Source organism: Muntiacus reevesi, chromosome 2 (genome assembly GCF_963930625.1).
Source record: "Muntiacus reevesi chromosome 2, mMunRee1.1, whole genome shotgun sequence".
NCBI classification, from domain to species: Eukaryota; Metazoa; Chordata; class Mammalia; order Artiodactyla; family Cervidae; genus Muntiacus; species Muntiacus reevesi.
Window position 1 is genome coordinate 33,169,850 of NC_089250.1, and position 22,356 is coordinate 33,192,205.

General features: G+C 37.5%; 1 protein-coding gene across 3 annotated transcripts in view; it reads right to left on the reverse strand.

Moving 5' to 3' along the window:
* The window catches only part of ZEB1 (zinc finger E-box binding homeobox 1), a 199,333-nt gene that overhangs the window by 175,488 nt on the left and 1,489 nt on the right, over nucleotides 1-22,356 (reverse strand). Inside the window, exon 1 of one of the 3 annotated variants that reach the window (XM_065921221.1) lies at nucleotides 21,651-21,978. The exons of the other annotated variants lie outside the window; for them this stretch is intronic. Within the exon in view, the coding sequence (XP_065777293.1) occupies nucleotides 21,651-21,657 (7 nt within the window). The 5' untranslated portion in view covers nucleotides 21,658-21,978. Of the gene's footprint in view, nucleotides 1-21,650; nucleotides 21,979-22,356 lie in introns of those variants that run through there. 3 annotated transcript variants of the gene reach the window in all.

Below are 22,356 nucleotides of genomic sequence, written 5' to 3' on the forward strand. Positions count from 1 at the left end.
ACGCCTTTGTTCTCCCAGCTCCATGTCTTGGCTCACTTCCTTCTCTACCAGCTCTGTCACTAAGTAACATGAGTTACTGAACCTCTCCTTGCCCAGTTTCTACCTCAGCAAAATGGAAATGATACTTTATGTCCATGGCTTTTCCAACAGTCATGTATGGACTTAAGAGCTGAACCATAAAGAAGGCTGAGAACTGAAGAATTAATGCTTCTGAACTGTGGTGCTGGAGAAGACTCTTCAAAGTCCCTGGGACAGCAAGGAGATCAAACTAGTCAATTCTAAAGGAAACCAACTCCGAATATCCACTGGAAGGACTGATACTGAAGTGCCAATATTTTAGCCACCGGATGCTAAGAGCCAACTTATTGGAAAAAGAACCTGATACTGGGAAAGATTGAAGGCAGGAGAAGAAAGGGGTGGCAGAGGATGAGATGGTTGGATGGCATCACTGACCCAATGAACATGAGTTTGAGCAAACACCAGGAGATAGTTAAAGACAGGAGAGTCTGGCATGCTGCAGTCCACGGGGTTGCAAAGAATTGGACATGACTTTGCAACTGAAGAACAACGAATCCACTCATTTATTCAATGACCATGTGAGCGCACTCTGCAGGTCAGGCACCGAGGACAGAAATCCTGTCCTCATGGAACTGACACTTAGAATCTCCTGGAACAGAGATGGTTGTGAGAATTCAGTGAGTTGATAGATATAAAGAATAACGCATGGTACAGAATATGCAATAGGTGCCACAGCCGATCACCTAAACTGCTCTGACTTCAACACACTGGCTGCACTAAGCGCCTAAGTTTGTACTGTGCCAGTCTGGGGAGACCTCAACCCTGGATTACTGCTGCATCTCGACTGCCATCACTTGTTTAGGCTACAGAGGGCATCACAACCATATCAATTTGTTCTATCAAAAATGTGGCTCTTATTTCCAGCCTTAGTTGGAGCCTCAGGTGGGTTCACTGATTATTTCATTTGTTCTTGGTTGATTCCATCTCTCCTTTGTGGGGCTTCTCTTTCTCCACACAACTCTGAAACTCCCAACTGCCTATCTATCTTCTTCCCTCTTCCATGTTCTCAGCTCACAGATACTGCCTGAAAGGTCTCATGATGTCAATCACCTCTGACAAGTTGATTTTTTTCCAGCCCAGGTACCCCAGTCACATCCACAGCAACATATTCGAAAAGTCAACTGCCTTTTTAAACCTCAAATTCAAAATGCCCCAATCTGACTTGCTTAGCTTCTAAACTGGTCCTTACTCATTGTGTATTCGCTCTGCTTGGTGTCATCATCATCCATGCAAGCACTAGGCTAGAAACTTTGGAGTTAATCTTGTCTACTCCTGCCCCCCAGCTATTTCCAAGCATCAAGTAGTACTGAACTTACTATCAACCGATATCAAGTGTAGAGAGTCTGAAATCTGTTCCTGCTTCCCCATTTTTATTAACACAGCACTATTTAAGTCCTTATCAGCTCTGATTAAGCCAACTACTTGGCCTCCCCACCTCCAATCTTCTTCACTTTAAATTTACCATCCATAACAGCTACCAGAGTAACCCATTCAACTTGGCAACAATCATAGACCCCTGCTTAACACTTGTTGATGGCTTCCCAAAGCAAAAAATGAGAGAGGAACTTCAGTCTTCTAACAAAGGCATAAAACAGCTTCCCGCGTTCTGGTTCCACAGCTCTCCACCCTGTTGGTCCCTTATTTATTCTCCTGCCAACACACACCTGCATGTACTTCCAGACCACAACTGTTGTCTTTCATCAACGTGTCTTCACTCCTCTTCTCCCCCAGGTTTGTCCTCAGTTCCCATTCCCCACCACTCCCCAACACAGACACACGCACAAATGCTCTCTCTCTCCGATTCTTTTAATACTCAGTTCAGACATTATTACTTCCAGTAATGCTTTCTTTGGCTATTCTTTCCATTTTTCTATATTACACTGGCTGTACTGTACTTATAGACACCTGTTTTGTGACTCTATCCATCATCCAACTGTGAATTCTCTTAGTGCAGGACCACAGCTTTATCCATCATTGGATCCCTAGCAATTAGCACAGTGCCTATGACACAGGTGACAAGCATTGAATGCTGGCTATATTATACCATCTAATCTCATACCAAGAATAGCAAGTAAGTTCATCAAGTACCAGATTGTAAAACTATATGAAATGGAAAATGAAAAGTTAGCTGATTTATTTTTTCCTTTCTGAATGTTAAGTGCTATTTCTAAAATGTTATGAATGGGGCTTAAAGATTAGCTGCAGTTCCATTCAACAAAAATCAAGACTTTTCCTACAGTTTATCCTCCAAATGGTTTCAAGTTTATACCAAAAGAGTAAGTTAACAATTCATAAAATGTATCCTTAAGTGTTTTGACATTTGAAAGAAAAATATCTTGTGCCAAATGCCGGATGTGCTTGGTAGGGGGAAAGGGTAAGAACACAGAATTATAAAACCCTTGAATTTACATGGAAATTTCTATAAGCCAACATCAGATTCTCAAAAGGATGTGACCCTCAGTGGGTAAAGAACTGTCACTCTAAATGATCTGTCTGATTCTTTTCTCTTTACCTCTGGTGCCTAATTTTCAAATATTACTAATTTCTTCAGAAATCATTTACAATTGCCTAGTTTTTTCTATTCATAGTCTATTTTATTATAGGAATTTCCCAAAAGTATCACATCAACATCCCTGAATCAAATACTGCTTTCCCAAATTCATACATGCTACCATTAAACTTTCTTATTTAAATTATGACTCTATCAACTATCTTCAGAAGAAGAAAGAAAGGTCACTATCACCATCTGTGCATGTGGTTAGACCTGCAATTAGACGAACAGGTACTCTGACCTATCTACTTTTCTCATCTCATGAATATATTGACACAGGTTAATCTGAGTCAGTTTAAGCAATGTCGAGAAATACATCATTTATTCAGATTACTTTTTACACCAGATAAAAGGGGATTATACAATCATTTCATCATAGTCTAACAATAAGCTGTCAATTTTCCAAAACAGTACCCTATTTATTAAATAATATTGAAATGATGTTTCCCTTAGAGGTCTACTTCATATGGTCTTTTGTAGCTCAGTGGTCTGGAGCCAGGCTGCTAGGTTTACAGGCTCCACTTACTAGTGGTGCCACCTTAGGCAACAGCCTGTCTCTCTGTGTCCTTGGCTATAAAACGAGATAACAATATCTTTCTCACAGGATTTTAATGCAGATAAGTGAGTTAATATTTTTAAAGTGCTTAGAATAGTGCCTGACACATAAAACTACTGTTTTATAAACAATAACAACAACAAAAAACAAAGTGGTAATATCCTGAAAGAAAGAAAGTGAGTCACTCAGTCGTGTCTGACTCTTTGCAACCTCATGGACTATACAGTCCATGGAATTCTCCAGGCCAGAATACTGGAGTGGGTAGCCTTTCCCTTCTGCAGGGGACCTTCCCAACCCAGGGATTGAATCCGGGTCTCCCGCATTGCCGCCAGATTCTTTAACAGCTGAGCCACAAAGGAAGCCCAAGAATGCTCTTCCCGACCCAGGAATCAAACCAGGGTCTCCTGCATGGCAGGTGGATTCTTTACCGGCTGAGCTACCAGGAAAGCCCAATATCCTGAAATAAAACATTATATCCATAAATTGTGAGAATAAAGGACATCACATACGTTTTAAATTAGAAAAACATAAGGTAGGGCAAGGTTGTTCTCAAACTTATTAAAATGCAATCAATAAGTGGAATATATTTGAAAGTAGAAAACATAAATTCAGTGCTTTGAAAAATGTAAACAATTAAAGTTAACTGTACCTCATGGGGCTTCCCTGGTGGTACTAGCAGTAAAGAACCTGCCTGCCAATGCAAGAGACATAAGAGACTTAGGTTTGATCAGTGGTTTGGGAAGATCCCCTACAGGAGGGCATGGCAAGCCACTCCAGTATTCTTGCCTGGAAAATCCCATGGACAGAGAAGCTTGACAGGCTACAAAGCATGGTGTTGCAAACAACTGGACACGACAGAGCAACTAATACACTCCCTCAAAAAAGACAGAAATATCACATTAAAAACTCAAGATATTCAAAATAATTCTTTTTCCCAGTTACTATTTTCAGTTAAACACTGATTATCGGCAGCTGATTAATTTTATAAGTAATTGTTAATATTAAATACTAAAAATAATTTTATAAATAAGTGTAAGGTATAAATAAAAATATAACAAATACTTGAGTATTCACCATACAGGTTTTTTTTTTTTTTTTAAAGAAAAGACATTACCCTTACCTCTTGCATTTACTGTGTCCCTCCCCAAAGCAATGTTACTCACTCTTCCCTAATTTTATATTTATCACTCCCTTTAGAGTTGTACTGTTATTCTTGACTTCTATATAAATGGAACCATGCTATATCTTCTTCTGTGATTTGTTTTGCAGCGCAGCACATTCTTCAGATGATCTGAGCTGTTGAGCACAGCTATAACTCCTTCATTTCCAGAATTCCCTTGTCTGACTCTATCACTACGCATCCTACTTGTGAATTTAAGGGTTTTGTTGTTACTGTTACGAACAATGCTGTATGGACAATTATACACATCACCTAACATGTCAAGTAGAGGTTTCCCTAAGACATACTTAGGAATGGAGACACTGCATCATAGTGTATGTGTATCTTCATTTAATAACACCAGATTTTTTTCTAGTGGGTGTACCAATTAACATTATCACCATTACTTCCTAAGTGTTCCAGTTGCTCCATACTTACGTGAACAAGTACCACTTGGCTTTTAAGAATCTAGGAGGAATGAAATGCCTTCTTGTTGTGGTTTTAACAAGTGATTCATTAATTACTCAGGGGCTTCTCTGGTAGCTCAGAGGGTAAAGCGTCTGCTTGCAATGCAGGAGACCCAGGTTCGATCCATGGGTCGGGAAGATCCCCTGGAGAAGGAAATGGCAACCCACTCCAGTACTCTTGCCTGGAGAATCCCATGGATGGAGGAGCCTGGTAGGCTACAGTCCACAGGGTCGCAAAGAGTCGGACTCAACTGAGTGACTTCACTTTCTTTCCCTGATTACTCATGAAGTTGAATGTCTTATAATATGCTTATTGGTCAAATGACTTTATTCTTCTACGAATGAAATAATATTTAAGTCTTCTGCCCAGTTTTCTATTGAGCTGTCTTTATTTCGCTGTGTGGCAGACTTTTTATGGGCTGAGAACTAATCCCTATGCTCTTTACATATCTATGTAGTGAAAAAATTATTAATTTTGATGTAGTCATGCTTGCCCATCTTTTGCTCTATTTACGCATTTTTACCTTATTTATTCAAAATCCTCAAAATATCCTACTCTATTACCTTTGGAAAGTGGTATGGTTTTACCTTAATTATGCCTTTATCTTACCTATAAGTTTAGATTTATAATCAAGCCTAACTGATTTCTTTAACTATTACGATGTGATGCTCCAACTCAACTTTTTTCCACTTAGCTAACCAACCACCCCAAATACCAGGTCATTCAATAATACCAGTGCTATTACTGATCAAGTTTCCTTAATGAATATCTTACTACTATTCCTTGAATAGTTTGTATCAATAGAATTTGCTAGTAACCTATGTGGAGCTGGTATTTTTGTGAGCATTTTTCCTTTATGTTTTAAGACCATTCAATTTTTTATGCCTTCTTGAGCTAATCAATACAAGCTATATTTTTCTAGGAATGTGTCCATCGATGTAACTTTCATCTACAGGAGCATAAAGATGACCATTCCTGAAACACCTGTAGAACACTCTCTTCACTCCAGAACCATACTGTCTTGTGACTTCTCTTCCCTTTAGTCCTGCCAGTAGTTTTCAATCTTGTTAGTCTTTTCAAATAATGGGTTCTTAGTTGCATTGTTTCCTCTAATTTACTTTTGGTTTCAATTTCACTAACTTATATTTCCTTTTTACACTACTTGAAGGAGCATTCTTTTATTCTTCTAATTCTTAAGAATTCAGTTATTTTTTTCAGCATTTAGTCCTGTAACGAACATTAAAGTCTACAAATTTCCATAAACTATCACTTTAATTATATCACACAAGCCCTGAAATACAGTATTTTATTACTGTTAAATTATAAATATTTTCTAATGTTCTTTATGTTCCTTGGCCCAAGAGTTATTTGCAAATAATACACCTGAATTCACAAAACTATAGGGAAATTGCGTTATCATTGCTGCTGCTGCTAAGTCGCTTTACTCGTGTCCAACTCTGTGTGACCCTATAGATGGCAGCCCACCAGGCTCTCCCGTCCCTGGGATTCTCCAGGCAAGAACACTGGAGTGGGTTGCCATTTCCTTCTCCATATGTTACCATTATTGTTATATAAATTATGTGCTTATAGTTAATGGCATTGTAAACAGAGACTGCACTATGATGTCAATATACAGAAATTTGTTAAAACTGGCTGTATTTGACCACAGTATTATCGGTTTTATTAAATGTTCCCCATGTGCTTTAAAATAATTTTTTAAAGATATCTGACAGGCAATGTTCTATAAATGGCCATGATAGCAAGTTTGTAAATGCTGTTATTAAAATCTTCTATATTTTTGTTGATTTTTCTCTGCTTATTTCAACATTTATAAGCAGAGAAATTATTTTAAGTTTATTAAAAATTAATACTAAGCTCTAGTAAGGGAAACCTTTAAATAACTTACAATGCTGATGGATTTTTTCCTTTGGTCCTATTTTTTGCTTAATATATTTAGAAAGCGTATTATCATGTGCATAGCAATTTTAAACTACCATTCCTTTTATCTTTTTTTAATCATTATTTGGTGACCCTCACTCTCTAGCATAGTTTTTCCCCCCAAAGTAAACTTTACACAATATTGATATGGCAACATAACACAACTTTTCTTTAGTAACTATTGTCAGGCATATCTTAGTTTTATCCTTTTTAAATTTTTTATAAACTTTTAAAAGGTATGCCCATCAGCAGATGAATGGATAAGGAAGCTGTGGTACATATACACCATGGAATATTACTCAGCCGTTAAAAAGAATTCATTTGAATCAGTTCTAATGAGATGGATGAAACTGGAGCCCATTATACAGAGTGAAGTAAGTCAGAAAGATAAAGAACATTACAGTATACTAACACATATATACGGAATTTAGATAGATGGTGGCGATAACCCTATATGCAAAACAGAAAAAGAGACACAGAAATACAGAACAGACTTTTGAACTCTGGGGGAGAACGTGAGGGTGGGATGTTTTGAAAGAACAGCATGTATATTATCTATGGTGAAACGGACCACCAGCCCAGGTGGGATACATGAGTCAGGTGCTCGGGCCTGGTGCACTGGGAGGACCCTGAGGAGTCGGGTGGGGAGGGAGGTGGGAGGGGGGATCGGGATGGGGAATACATGTAACTATATGGCTGATTCATGTCAATGTATGACAAAACCCACTGAAATGTTGTAAAGTGATTGGCCTCCAACTAATAAAATAATATTAAAAAAAAAAAAAAATAAAAAAAAAAAAATAAAAGGTATGTTTCTTTGAAAGAGCATATAACTAGATTTTGCTATTTTATCCAATCTGACAATGAGTTTCTGTTAACAGGAGCATTTTCCCAATTTACATGCATTTCATTTCTAATATATTTACATTTATATTACTACTACCTCATTTGTGCTTTCTATTTGTATTCCCATTTCTTGTCTTTTTTAAAAAAATTGAATATATTTTCTCATTCTATTTCCCTATTCTACTAGTTTGAAAGACACACACACTACTTCTAGATTTTTATTCCTTATCTCAGAAATTTTAACGTGAGTACACAACTTACCAAAGTGTACAAGCTTATCAATAATACTACCCTCCTCCCAAGTTTACAGTGTTGTTCTGTCTTCCTTATTTACCATTTCCTGGGTTCTCTCGCCTTACATCTCAGATTTTCCATCTGCAGCCACCTTCCTTACCCATGGTGATCAGAAACTCAAGAGAACATGATGGTGGCAGTATGACCATGACTTGTTAACTGACTGCTGACTCAACCCAATACCCTGAGGACAGATGGCAACCTGGGCTCTGCAGAACTCAGGTGACCAAGAACAAGTGGGGGTGAGTATGGTCATGAAAGCTGCAAAGAGCTAACACGTTGCTTCTTTCCCCACGTGTCAAATACTGTCCACGAACAGACTGTCCAAATCTGCCTTCCTGCCTTAAACTGTTTCTGTAGTACAGTAAAACTCCATACTCATCTACTGTGGAAAAAAGAGGAGGATGAGCCTTGTCCAGAAAACCACCTTGACGTGGTAAAAGCTACAATTACAGAGCATTTTATAGCAATTAAGTTTTATTACTGTCACATATGGTATTAAATTTTGTAGCTTAGATGGTAAAGCGTCTGCCTACAATGCGGGAGACCCAGGTTCAATCCCTGAGTCGGGAAGCTCCCTTGGAGAAGGAAATGGCAACCCACTCCAGTACCCTTGCCTGGAAAATCCCATGGATGGAGGAGCCTGATAGGCTACAGTCCATGGGGTCGCAAAGAGTCGGACACGACTACTTCACTTCACTTCACTGCCACATGTAGTAAGTTAAATATATACATAAGGTACAAAAGGTACAAATGAATACCACTAAGATGAGCTTAGTTAAGCTTCAAAAGTTTCAATTACAAAAACAGTTTATAACATAAGGAGCACAAAAGCCCCTTAATTAACACAAAATTAGGTCTAATGCGAAATACTTAGAAAACACACACAGTTAAGAGGAGACGGGAATGGCTACCCACTCTAGTGTTGCTGCCTGGAGAATCCCAAGGACAGAGGAGCCTGGTGGGCTACAGTCCATGGGGTAGCAAGAGTCAGACACGACTTAGAGACTAAACCACCACCACCATACAGATAAGATGGTATTTTTTACATAAGAATTACTTACTTAGTGATTGAAACATGATGAAGAGCACTTTCTCAGCACCTGGTCTAAACACAGGCACTAGTTTTAACCTATTCTTTAACATGCAATGTGATTTCCAAAAAAAGTCTGAATTTTTTTTTTTTTCTGTTTGTTTATTAAGAGAAACACACACCAGTCCTACAGCTATTTTGAGTCAGAAACATTCCCTTAAACAAACTTTTATTTTATTTGGAATCTAAGTTTCATACATGCCTAGTTATTTCAATGTAGGCAGTAAAAGAGCCAGCTCATTTATCAGCCTTGTTTAATATACACAAGCAGGTAGTGGATGATGCCAGCCCAAAGAATGGCAAGCACCATGACCATTATTTTATTAATTACCTACAGTAGAGAACTGATCACAAAGTACATATAACAGATTCACAAGATGGAGTTCTACACAGAACCATTAATAAGTGCCAGAAATAATCTAGAAAACTGCCCAGTAATAATAAATGCAGAGGATTTTACATCTTCAGAGAATCATAATTAACTGCAGTAAAACCATCTTATTCCTTAAGACAGTAAGACCACAAGACATTTGCATGGGTTGTGATTTACTGATTTGAAAAAGGAAAAAAAAAAAAAAAATATATATATATATATATATAATTCCTCACAATAGTGCAGAGCTCAGAAACAACCAACTTCTTACAGATTTTAGCAACCTATTCCAACCAAGGCCACTTCTGCTTCCAGTGAAGTGAGCCTTTTATTCAGAGATGACGAAGTGGCAGTGGTGACAGTCATGATGGTGGCCACACAATCAGAGCAATTATTGTGTGACTCTATTAGCAATTCAGCGTACAAGCAAAAACTCAGGAAAACAGGAAAAATCTGCTTTCACTTTTATAGCTTTTCCCACTTTTAGTAAAGCAGCATATATGTTCTTCAATGTTTAATCATTTAACATTTTATACATAAAGAAAATTAGATGACAGATTACATAATCACCTCATCCTCTTCCTCAAGACCTTTGGCAACTCCTCATCATTTCACCCAAGATAAAATCCAGTCACAGTAAAACACAGCTTTCTTTTCTTCATTCGCTTCCCAACTAATTTTCCAGCCTCATCTTTAGCCGTTCCTCCGCTTGCCCTACAGAGTTCAACCAAACGTGACTTCTAAGCCCCACAATGAGTGCTGGATATGTGTGTGTGTGATGCATTTGTATACAATTCCATCTGGAATATTGCTCTCTACATCTTTACTAAGATAACCCAGACACATCCTCTAAGACACAGCCATCCCCTCTGTGCATGTGGGTCAGAATATCACATCAGCTATCAAACTATATTTTAGAGGCTGGTTTTCCTACATTTCTTCCCTAGTACACTGTAAGCTCTTCAGGGCTACATACTGTATCCTTCAACCTCAGGGTCTCACTGCCTTGCACACAGATATCCATCATGCTCATTCTACAGATGAATAAACTTGACCCAAATAAATTATTTCCCCAGTTTCATAGGCTGAGTAACAGTAGATTTAATATTAGCATCTAAGACTTCTATCTTCCAGTTCAATGCTCTTTCTATATATGCACCTAAGGATACCAGAACAGAAGGAATCACACATTAATATCTATAGAGTTCAAGCCAGATATAAAGCTAAGTGGACTATAAAAAAGTGAGAGCTTTACAAACAAAAAATAAGATACAAGTTAGTTACAATGGATTTTCAAGGAATAGGGATAGGTGATAAATAGAAAAGTTAGATAGAAAAATACTATCTTAAAAATAAGAATCACATAGGAGTTAATCCAATGACATATAGGCTTTTTAGGACATGAGAAAGATAAATAATAAACATTATCTGTAATCAACTTCAATGAGGGATAAAGTAGGTAGCAAAAAAAAAAAAAAAAACCCACAAGATCAAGCATCTATGCCAAGGTAATGGGTATAATGGGGCTTCCTAGGTGGCTCAGTGGTAAAGAAGCCACCTGCAATGCAGGAGACCCAAGTGTAATCTCTGGGTCAGGAAGACCCCCTGGAGGAGGAAATGACAACCCCACTCCAGTACTCTTACCTGGAGAATCCCAAGGACAGAGGAGCCTGGTGGGCTACAGTGCATAAGGTTGCATAGAGTCAAACACAACTTGATGATCAAACAACAACAAAGGGTAGAATAATCATGTATGTTAAGAGGAAAGCAGCTTTATTTGGTATATGTTATCTTTTATGGGAAAACATTACAGGAAGCAAGATTTTAACTTAAATAAAAAATCACCAGTCCAAGAGAAATGACCTTAAAAAAGCTCACAATTGAGAAGCAAACATAATATTAACCAACTCAGATCCATATGCTTTAAAATATTTAAATATTACAAAACACAGAAAATATGAAAATCATCTTTCAAGTTACCCTAGGGGCAGAGGGGAGCAGGGCAATGACTTCTCCCAGGGTTGGCCTTCACTCCACAAGCACCGATCGCCCACCATGTGCTGGTTCACTGAGAGGCACGAACGGGCAGCAGCCAGCAGAATGGAATCTGAGTGGACTCAAACCCCAGTTCTACTGTTTATTAGCCCTGCAAAAAGGGTCCGACCTTAACAGGATCGCTGTGAGACTCAAATGAGCTCTTAATAGTGAATGAGGATCCCTCAGAACAGCGCCCGCCCTGTGGAGAACGGTGCAAGCACAGCAGGCGCGGTCCCTGCCAGTCGTTGCCACCTCGAGAGCACCCGGGGAAGGAAACCAACACGACACTGTAAAGCCAGTTTCCTCCAATTAAAGAATAACGTAAAAAAGATAAAGGAAACCAGGGTCGAGTGAGGAGGATGACATAGAAACACCATAACGCAGCAGATTGAGCACAGTAACGCACGTATAAAACACGGTCCACAAGCATAACAGGAGAGAAGATAGTCACCTTTCTCTGACAGATGGGAAGGGGACCAGGGAAAGCATTTTAGCGGAAGAAACATTCGAGATGAACTCCTATCATTTCAAAACGTAACAAAACCCAGGGGATCAGGGGGAAAAGCGCATACCAGGTAGAGGGAACAAAAGGACCTCCAAAGGCATGGAGTAGAAGCCAGGAGTCTGGAGGTGGGAGGTGGGACGGGCCACTGGAAAGAGGGACAAACAGCAGGCAGGACCATAAATCAGGGCCTGGGATGCCTCTGGAAGGACCTTGGTTTTGTCCAGTAAGTTAGTAAAGATCCCAGGAAGGCGCTTAATTAGGGTAATGACTGAATGAGACTTCTTTTCTCACAGATAGTTTTGGCAGCAACCTGCATGACAGACCAGAGGAAGGAGGAACAACCAGCTAGTTTAAGACTGAAAGTGCTAAACTCACCATCACCATGTAGGAATTCGAGAGTACGAAGAGAACATTCACATGCAGCTCAAGACTGGTTACTCTCTTTCAGGATATTTCTTGAAAACGTTAGCCTTGAGCATCTCCGTGAAACGAAAGTGTGTTAAGGACAGAAAAAAATTGAAAACTGACTAGATACAATGAAATGGCTCTCTGTTAATAAAAAAAAAATGTATAAAACCAGGAAAGCAGGATTTGTGTTTCTCTACAATCAAGAAAGAGCTTTGGTTCTTAGTTAGGTTCTGAAAAACATTCTTAAAAATTTCAAGTAGAAATTCTCATGCTGAAATTTTGATGAGTAAGATCTAGTTTTTGTCTCCTGCAAACTACTCAAGGCTATCTACACTTGCAGATGAAAATCAAAACAAGATTCAGACAAAAATTAACCCAAAATGGACTACAGACATAAATGTTAAAGCTATAAACTTTAAAAAGAAAATGAAAAAATTCTTAACTGGGCAAAGATTTCCTAGAATACGAAAAGCACAAAGCCTAAAAGAATAAAATTATAAACTCTACTTCATCAAATGTGGTACAAGCCACAGAAAGGGAGAAAATATTTCACATATCTAAATCCAACAAAGATCTTGGATCCAGAATATACAGAGAGCTCTTATAACTCAATAATAAAAAGGTAAGCAACCCAATTAAAAGTAGATAAATGATTAGAAGACATATTTCACAAAAGAAAATATCGAAATGGACAATAAGTACATCAAAAGATACTCAAACGTCATTAGTTATCAGTGAAATCCAAATTAAAACCAAAGTACACCTCTACATACCTACTGGAATAGCCTAAGCTAAAACACAGACAAACGTCTGCAAGGATTGGAGCAACTAGAACTATCATTCTTTGTAAAAGATGAAACGGTACAAGCACATGAGAACCTAGTTTGGCAGTTTCTTGCAAAGTTAAACATGCACTTACTACATGAGCCAGGATTTCTACCCAAAAGTAATATAAGCATATAACATAAAAATTGGATGTGAATGCTCATAGCTGCTTTGTTCTACAGCAAAGAACCAGAAAACAACCCAAATGCAGGCATAATTCATTCTATTGTGTTTGACTTTACAGTACTTCAAAGTCACTGCATTTTTTAAAAAAAACAAACTGAAGGTTTGAGGCAATCATGTGTTATCAAATGATGGCTAGCATGTTTCAGCAGTTATTTTAATTAAGGCGTGCACAGTTTTTTAAGACATAATGCTACTACTGCACACTTAAGAGGACAGGACAGTGTAAACCTTCGTGTGACACTTTAAGGCAATACTCATTTTACTGTGGTGATCTGGAACAAAGCCTGCAGTATCTCCAAGGTCTGCCTGTGGTAAGCCCATTGCAAGTGAACAGAAAATCCAGTTCTACCACACAAGGGAACACTGCTCAGCAAGACAAAAGGAATGGACCACTGATACATGCTATAATACAATGAAAACGCTGTGCTGAGCAAAAGAAGGCAGACAGAGCACACACTACAACTCTGCTCATATAAAACTCTAAGACGGTCAACTTCACCTCTAAAGATCAAAACCGGACTGCTGGTGGCTTGGGCCAGAGGCAGTGATGACTGACAGAGACGAGGTACAAGGGAACTTTTGGAGATGCAGGAAACATTCCATATCTTGATTCTGTTGGTGGTTACACAGGTAACCACAGGTATGTCAAAACTCATCAGAATGTACACGCATACTACTGTACCTAAGTTAAACCTCAACAAAACTTATTAACACACACTAAAAACAGAGTCACATTTTAACCTTTTCTTAGGATTGCCTTGATCTATAACCACAAGAACACAGTATGTTTTAGGGAGACATATAACTGTCTTATTCCATATTATTTTCAAACTAAATGAATGAAACCATGAAAAGTTGTGGACGCCACATTCCTTATGCCATTCAATTATGGAAATATGAAGCTTAGCTTCCTTGGGCTTAGGTTGTTTTAGGCAGCAGAGTAGCAAGTTCAGGTCAATACTATACATAAGGTAATATGGTGAGGTCTCTTGCAATAAAATGTCCTTTGAAGAGAGTCCAAGGCAGCCTTTCTAAATGACATACACAGATACCTGAAAGATGAAGCTTTAGGGTATGTTACTATTCTACTACTGATTTAACAGCCAGCCATGTTCTTAAGGCCAGAACAATTAAGCAATGCTTAAGGTTAAAGCTATAGAAACAATAAACAAATTTAATAAATATAAATAATAATAAAATAATATCCTTTTAGGCTGCTGTTATTACTGTATCAGTTAAAGTTAATTATGGACAAGAGAATAAGAAATTGTCAGTTGATTCAAGGTGCATTTAAAGCAAATAATCTAATAATATAAATAAAACTTTAAATAAAATTTATTGAATGCTTAAAATATGTATTAAGCTCAAGGCTTCATACATCCTATTCAACCTAAGGTAAACTCTAAGGTTACCATCCCCGTTTTACATATGGGAGAATTTAAGCATATGGAGACTAAGAAACTTCATTTCTTAGTCAAGGCCACTCAGGTAGTATATTATAGGATCAACCCAAATCCTTAACTAACTGTTCCCCTTCAGAAAGAAACACCATATTCAAAAAGTGAACTACAGTCTCACCAAAGACCTAAGTATGAAAGGTAAAACCACAAAACTATTAGAAGAAAATCTAAGAAAATATCTTTGTAACTTATGGATTAGAAAGGAGATCTTACAAACCACAAAGTAAAAAATATGATGGATTTATGTATAATACAATTAGGGATCCCCATAGCATAATCAACATCAACAAGTGACTGGGATTACTATCTCAAATACACAAGGAATTCTAGGAAATCAACAAATGGAAACTCAACCAAAAAGAAGGCAAAGAGTATGAATAAGTCAGACCTGGAAAGGGAAATTTAGATGGTTAGCAAGGACACAAAGAAACAATCAACCCGCCTATAAAATAGGGAAATGTGTTTTATACTTTATATAAAGCAATTACAATATTCTACTTAAACTGTAAAATTAGCCAAATGTAGATGCTGGACAATACCAAAAGCTGACAAAAATGTGAGAAAATGGGAATTTTTATCTAACACTGGTGAAGGGAAGAACTGGTGTAGCCATTTCAGAAATAATCTGGCAGAACTTAGTGATAATATGTGACTAACCTATAACTCAGAAATACGATGCCTGGATATATGTTCCCAGAGAAACTCTTTCATAATCATTAGCAACATGTAGAAAGATGCTTTTTACAGAATTATTTGTACCCAAGAGCTAGAGTCAATTTGGGTCACCATTATTAGGGAACTGATAAGTAACTGTTAAGTGCTAAAGCAAACCATAAAATGCCACACAGCTGGAAGCAATGAAAGACATGTACTTACAATAACATAAACAGATCTCAAACAACACCAAGTGAAGGAAACATACAGCAAAATATCAGTTATACGGATGCAAAACAAAGAACTAGATAATTTTACAACGAAACAGTCAAGAACATACATAAAACACATTAGATTGGGTACAAATAAGAGCTGGGAAGGAGAGAGTGAATGGAAGCTGAGGCAGGCAATGAAGAGGGAAAATCACAATCCAAGTAATAGGAGGAATATGCCTCTAAGCAACATGATACCAACTCTGCACCTGCAATGTTTTAGATGAAGTCAGCACATCAACTGTCAATTTTGATGGATTTATGGGAAGAAATTAGAAATCCACTTTTATGAGACAACTGAGTATTTCACAAAATATCTTTGGTTTTTCCTATGATAAATCTGAGAATTCAAGACTTCTACTTCTTCCAAAAAAAAAAAAGACTTCTACTTCTTCCTTGTTATCTTCATAGGTAAAAGAGTCCGATTAAGGCATATCAAGCTACTAGCCTGAGAAGCTGTAACCAAATCCAAGCAAACTAGTAATAGAATTTGGCAAAGTTCTTTTTCCTCTTTGAATCTGTTTACTTATCTGAAAAAAATACATTTGGATAATTCTCCCAAATCCCTCCAGCTCCAAGATTTCATTTAATTTAATTAGTATTTGTTCACATTATTTTCTCCCTGCTCCAACTATTCCCTCCCCCCAATTAAAAAAAAAAAGAGTATCAAAAGAGATTTAGAAAAGGATGTAGCAATAGGAGTGAACAGTAACTTAGGTTTTTTAGGGTAGAAAGGAGAAAACATTAGAGATACAGTGATGTTTAGAGAGCCTTTTCCCATATCTAAGGTAGAGTAAGGTTAACTGGAACCCAGGCTCAGACATTCTATTTCATGAAGGATGTTACGTATTCCACCCATTACCACTGCCCCTTCTTAAAACACATGTTAAAGTCTCTTATGAAGTTTCTACTTGAAGGTCCTAAATTTCAGCTCGACTCTATCAGTTTTCAGACAAAAAATGACGATTCCCTAAAGGTCTCTTCCATATTAAAAATGTTAAGATTCCAAAAGAATGATAAATTTTTAAATCAACAAACTGGTCACATTCTGAGCACTTAACAAAAAAACCAAATAAGCGTTCAATTAGATCTGTGGATTAAATGAATATAAGGCCTTAAAAGTAAGAGAAATTAGACTGTATTGTAGCTTGGTAACCATGAATAGTAACCGAGGTATCTGAAGAATAGTGATGTCACATTTTACAAAAAGAAAATTGAAATCAATATTTAAAATATCTTAAAAGCTGAAATTGCAATATACCTAAAATTTTGAAACTGGAACATATTAAAAGAGAAAAGGGACGTCTTGCAATATTTTTAGAATAATAAACATGAGAAATTGACATCACTCCCATATTTATCTTCATCCACATTGAAGTTTAAATATGGATGGGGAAGGGGCGGGGGAAGGGGAGTGGGAATTAAGAGGTCACGAAACATCTGTTCCTAATAATTCCAGCACAGATACAGTTGTTCCTGCAGGTCCCCCAGGCCACCATGCTATGAGGTCTTCCACCAACAGCTACAGTGTAGACTCCGAAGCCCGCACATCAAGTCTCAGGAATCCACAGAGTTGATTATAGGAAAACACGTATGTGGACAATTAGCTGCATTCTCTATGTCTACAGGGGACCTCTATTAAATACAAAGAAAATGTTTGAAGACATAAACAAGAGGAAAATAACTTCTTAGAGAACGAATAAAGAATCTAATAACATTTCATAGCTATTAGCACAAGCATGGACTTGAATACTTTTTTTTGCTGATACTTTTGGAATCTTTCAATTTATCTACACCCGAATGATATTCTCCAAAGTATGTTCTAACAAAATTAATGAAGTGAGTTGTAAACATTAATTTTTTTCTCTGAACACAATCTACTAGAGGGCCTCTTGCTATTTAAGTATACTGCCATACTTTGAAGACACCCAGTTTCAGGTTAACCAGCAGCATAAACCACCCCCATCATGCACACAACATACTTAAAAACTGTATTTGGTAAAATCAATGCCCTAAGAATGCTTCCTTTACAGCTATCATTCTTCAAGCACTGTTCCACAGGGATGTTTGTCAAAGGGACAAACTTCCAATTATGACACAAAGAAATTCGGGGAGCTGACGGCTAGTTACCAGTGCTGTCCACTGTACTTGAAAGCTGCTATGAGAGAAGAGGCTGAATGTTCTCATCACGACAACAACAAACTGGTCATTATGTGAGGTGAAGGATGTGTTAACTAACCTTACTGTGGTAAACACACTGCAATACATATGTGTATCAAATTATCACATTGGACACCTTCAACTTACACAGCGTTATGTGTCTATTACATCTCAGTAAAACTAGAAAAAATTAGAAAAAAGCCACTGTCTCATCCAAAGGAAAGATGATTTCCTACAGCAAAGCTTATACAGTAGGTCACATTTCATTTTAACCAAGGTTGCTGCAAAACTTTTCCTACTCTGTGTATATCCATTTATTTTCCACTTTTAATACACCTATTTTGGCTATTATTAAGCTAGTTATATGCACAACATAGTCTTTCAAAAAGTATTTTCACTTTATATTTTATTTCATTTTTAATATATTGCATTTTATTTCCTAATTAAGGCACTTTAATTTAAAAATTTTAAATTTTATGCCAGTAATGAACTTTATTTAGCTTATAGGTCTGGTGGAAATGAAGAGACATTGCCCCATAAATTAGTGATCATACTGCAAGGATTGTGGTGGTGGTGATGGTTTAGTCACTAAGTCAGGTTCCACTCTTGTGGCCCCATGGACCACAGCCCACCAGGCTCCCCTATCCATGGAATTTCCAAGGCAGGAACCCTGGAGTGAGTTGCCATTTCCTTCTCTAGGGGATCTTCCCCTTTTTCATGCCTAAATACTACTATCATTTCATCAAGTCCTCTAACCTCCCACTGCACTTTTGCACATTAACGCATATCTTCTCCCAAAATCTGTGTGATTTTTCTTTACCTCTTCTGTAATTCACGACAGATAGTTAAGAGTAGCTAGTGATATAATTCCACATGATACTGCATCTGTGTTTACATCTGGCTCTGATCACATGCTTAGAAGTGATTTATAGAAGGGAAAGCAAAAAAGGAGAAAAAAATAAAAACACAACCAGGAGAAATAATTATGCTGTTATTTTAAATGTATCATTTCCAATTTGATAGAACTTTCTTACCATATGCTTCAAAGCTATCAAAATTGCAAACACAGGGTATGGTATTTTTTAAAAATACTGTCTACAAGAAAGAAGAGAAAGTACTAACCAAATATTCCATATGTTTTTATATCAGAGTCATTTTAACAAGTGATTGATGCTTCCAATTTATAAGATAGTTTAAGTTTTGCTCCAAGCTACAACTGTACAGGTCATGGCTTCGTGGTAAAGTTCCTTAGTTCATTAAAAAAAAAAAAAAAGTAAACCAACACTATTCACTATTGAGTCTTAAGAACTGGTAGAAAAGCAATCTGAAGAACTATGTCAGGAAATGTGAAACTATACACACAAACACACACTCTTGAAGAACTATGACACCCTAAAATGAGAAATTCACACAAGTTTACCTGATAATGCAGTTAATTCCTACCTGAATTCCTACAATTCAAGATAAAGAGTATTACAATTGCATTATGGTAATGGTGTTGGTGCATTAATAGAGAAACCATTAAAAATAATTAGGGAAATAAATATTCGTGACAGTTGACCTAAGTAGGAATTCCAAAAGTTTACAGTTATATTAACATAATTATATAGACACAGACCGAAAAGCTATAAATACACTGAATCTTGTGCAATATAAATTATAGTATCAATTCACATTTGTTTAAAAGTAAGAATTCTCTGAATACAAGCATACTAATTAATAAACTGCAGAGATTTTTAAATGAATTTAAAACTTCAAAACAAATGTACATTCCTTAATTTTCAGTTGGTCAATTTAAAATTTATGTACTACCTGATTCTGAATTTTAATTAGAAGGGGCGGGAAAGACAAAATCTAAAAATCACTAACATCTAAGTAACCGCTGTTTAATACCTTCTTCAGAAGTTGTCTGCCAACCCATGTATAGTTTAAGTCTACATAAATTATGAAAAAATAATTACACAGTATCACCAATCAATTTCAAATTTTCTTACCATATTCAAGCATTTACATCTTTAATGTCTAAAAGTATATATTCCCAGAGATCTTACTATGAATGAAAAAGGGACTTAAAAATATAGTAATTATGTAAAATAAATATGGACAAATCATTACATATTCTTCTCCAAACCTACCAACATAAAACTTTAAGAAAGCAGTAATACAACTGGTCTAAAGCAAGACTAAATTGATAGCAACCTCAATATCAAGATTCAAAAAGATCAAATTTATAAAACTATCCAAGCTAAAACAATCGTACTTCTTTCCAGTCCTGGCAGCCTAGAAAATGCTTATGCCTAATTTACCTAGGGCTAGTTTTAAATAACGGTTAAGACCCAGAATTACATGGAAGGTCCCTATCAAAGCAGAGGTCCCAAATCAACAGGAGATATGACAGGTTTATGGTATACTAAAGCAATAATCATTTTTGTTAGCATCCTCTACTGGTGGTTTCCAAAGACAGCAAGCAGAAATGCAAATGACAGAAGATGTACCTGCTAGTCCATCCAGGGTGAATTAATCAGTGTGTGGTCATTAGTGACTAGAGTACCTTTCTCAAAAAAAAAGTAACCACAAAGAGAAGTGGAAAATGAGAAGACAGATTTTGAAAATACAGCAAACAAAGCATTACATTATAAATGGTAAAAAATCAATTTAAGCCATTCTAATGCCACTCCTTTAGAGACAGCTAACATCATTACCATAAAGTTACTACATAAGGTTTGATGCTTTCGTCAAACCTTGCTCAATTGGTTTGCCCCTGTCAAGTCACATTACTTGATGTTCCCATTAATATCCTACTCTGCAGATATATTCCAGAAAATAAATTAAAATATTTTACTGGAGGCTGAGGAGAAAATCTGCATGCCTTATTTCAAAATGAACAAAAAATTATTTACATATAAATTACAGCATAAAGCACCTCCATGACTATCTCCCACTGTATACATCACATCATTTACTCCTTCATTAAAAAGATTGAAGAGTTAACATTTTTTCCAAGCGATTCTCTCCAGTAAACAACTGCAACTTACATATGACTGCGTTGCTAAGAAATCCTAACCAGCACCTATCCTGAGGTTTCACAACACAATGGCATGTAACTTCATTTTTAATTTGCAAATCAGGAGGCTTAATCAAACAGCGTGGCTGTAATAATCAGCAATGGATGAAATGCATCTGAGAACAAAAAGAAATACAAGGACGGAGCCAAAAGTGATGAAAATGGAAGATACCTGGAGTAGCACAGTACTATCCGAAACACCTTTTGTTTTCTGCGAGTAATGCTCACTGCAGGCAAGACGTTTTGTGCTAAACATCCCCAAATCTGTTTTTCTAATATTAAACACAAAGGAAAAACACTGACAGCCAGCGTGGTAAATAAATCCCTCCCTTGAGAATGAAAGCAGCAGACAGGAGGGGGCTGACATCCATGCCGGAGAAAAACTAAACACCATCTTTTTTCTACCTGTACAAGTTGCCATTTGCTGCAGCGATCCAACAGCTCTCTTTCCTGTTGATTTCAAGTACCTTTCAGGATCGCTTTTCCCCCTTAAGTCATCTGTTGATATGCCTGATGGGTGTAATGTTCACATCCCAGGATCTTTAGAAGAAAAATCCATCCTTTCCTGCTCAGGTAAACATGTTTACAGCAGCTGCACAGACGCTGGGTGGTTCAGACTCACATGTCACACACATGTCGTCAGCAACAAGAAAAGCCCCTTTCTCTGGCGATGAACATTTTAAATAAGGTAAAACGCGAACAGCCCTTTCCAGACCAACTTACCTTTCATAAAGCCACATCAGCAACAGCAACAGCTCAATATAGCACACACACTGTTTGACGCTAAAACAGGAAATTAAAATTGCAATAGCCTGTGCTCCGCTCCTGGCCGTAACAAGTCATCTCTCCACAACGAGGACGCCAAATATTAGTTATCGATCATCACTTAACAGACGTCTTTAAAATGCAAATGTGTATTTGGATAACTAAGACCGTTCACGAAAGCGGCGATTTCAATGTCGGCTCGAATAAATTAAAATTACGTTTACATCTTGAAACCGCCTGAAAACCTCCGTATCTGCTTCTAGACAGGAAATCCCACACAAAATCTAAAATTGCCAGGAAAGGTTACAAAACCTCGCGTTTCGCATCCCGGAGGGGAGGGAGAAAGGGAGCCCGGGCCTGGGGGTGGGGCGAGCGCCGGAGAGTTTTGACTTAAACCCGTATTTCCTCATTTTCTGGAGGATACGGCGATCCCGTTCCAGGCGCATTTATTTCCCTACTCTCAGAAACTCGTTTTAAAAATAACGCAGGAACCCATACGAGCCCCTCGGTCCGCTAGGTCCGTGCAATTCCTTATATAGACTCGGCCGCAGCCAGCGGCAGGGCCGTAGCCGCCCATTATTCTCCAAACAGGTACCGGGCGGGCGGGGGCCGCGCTCCGGCCTCGGCCCTGTCGCCGCAGGAACTGTCCAGACAATACCCACCA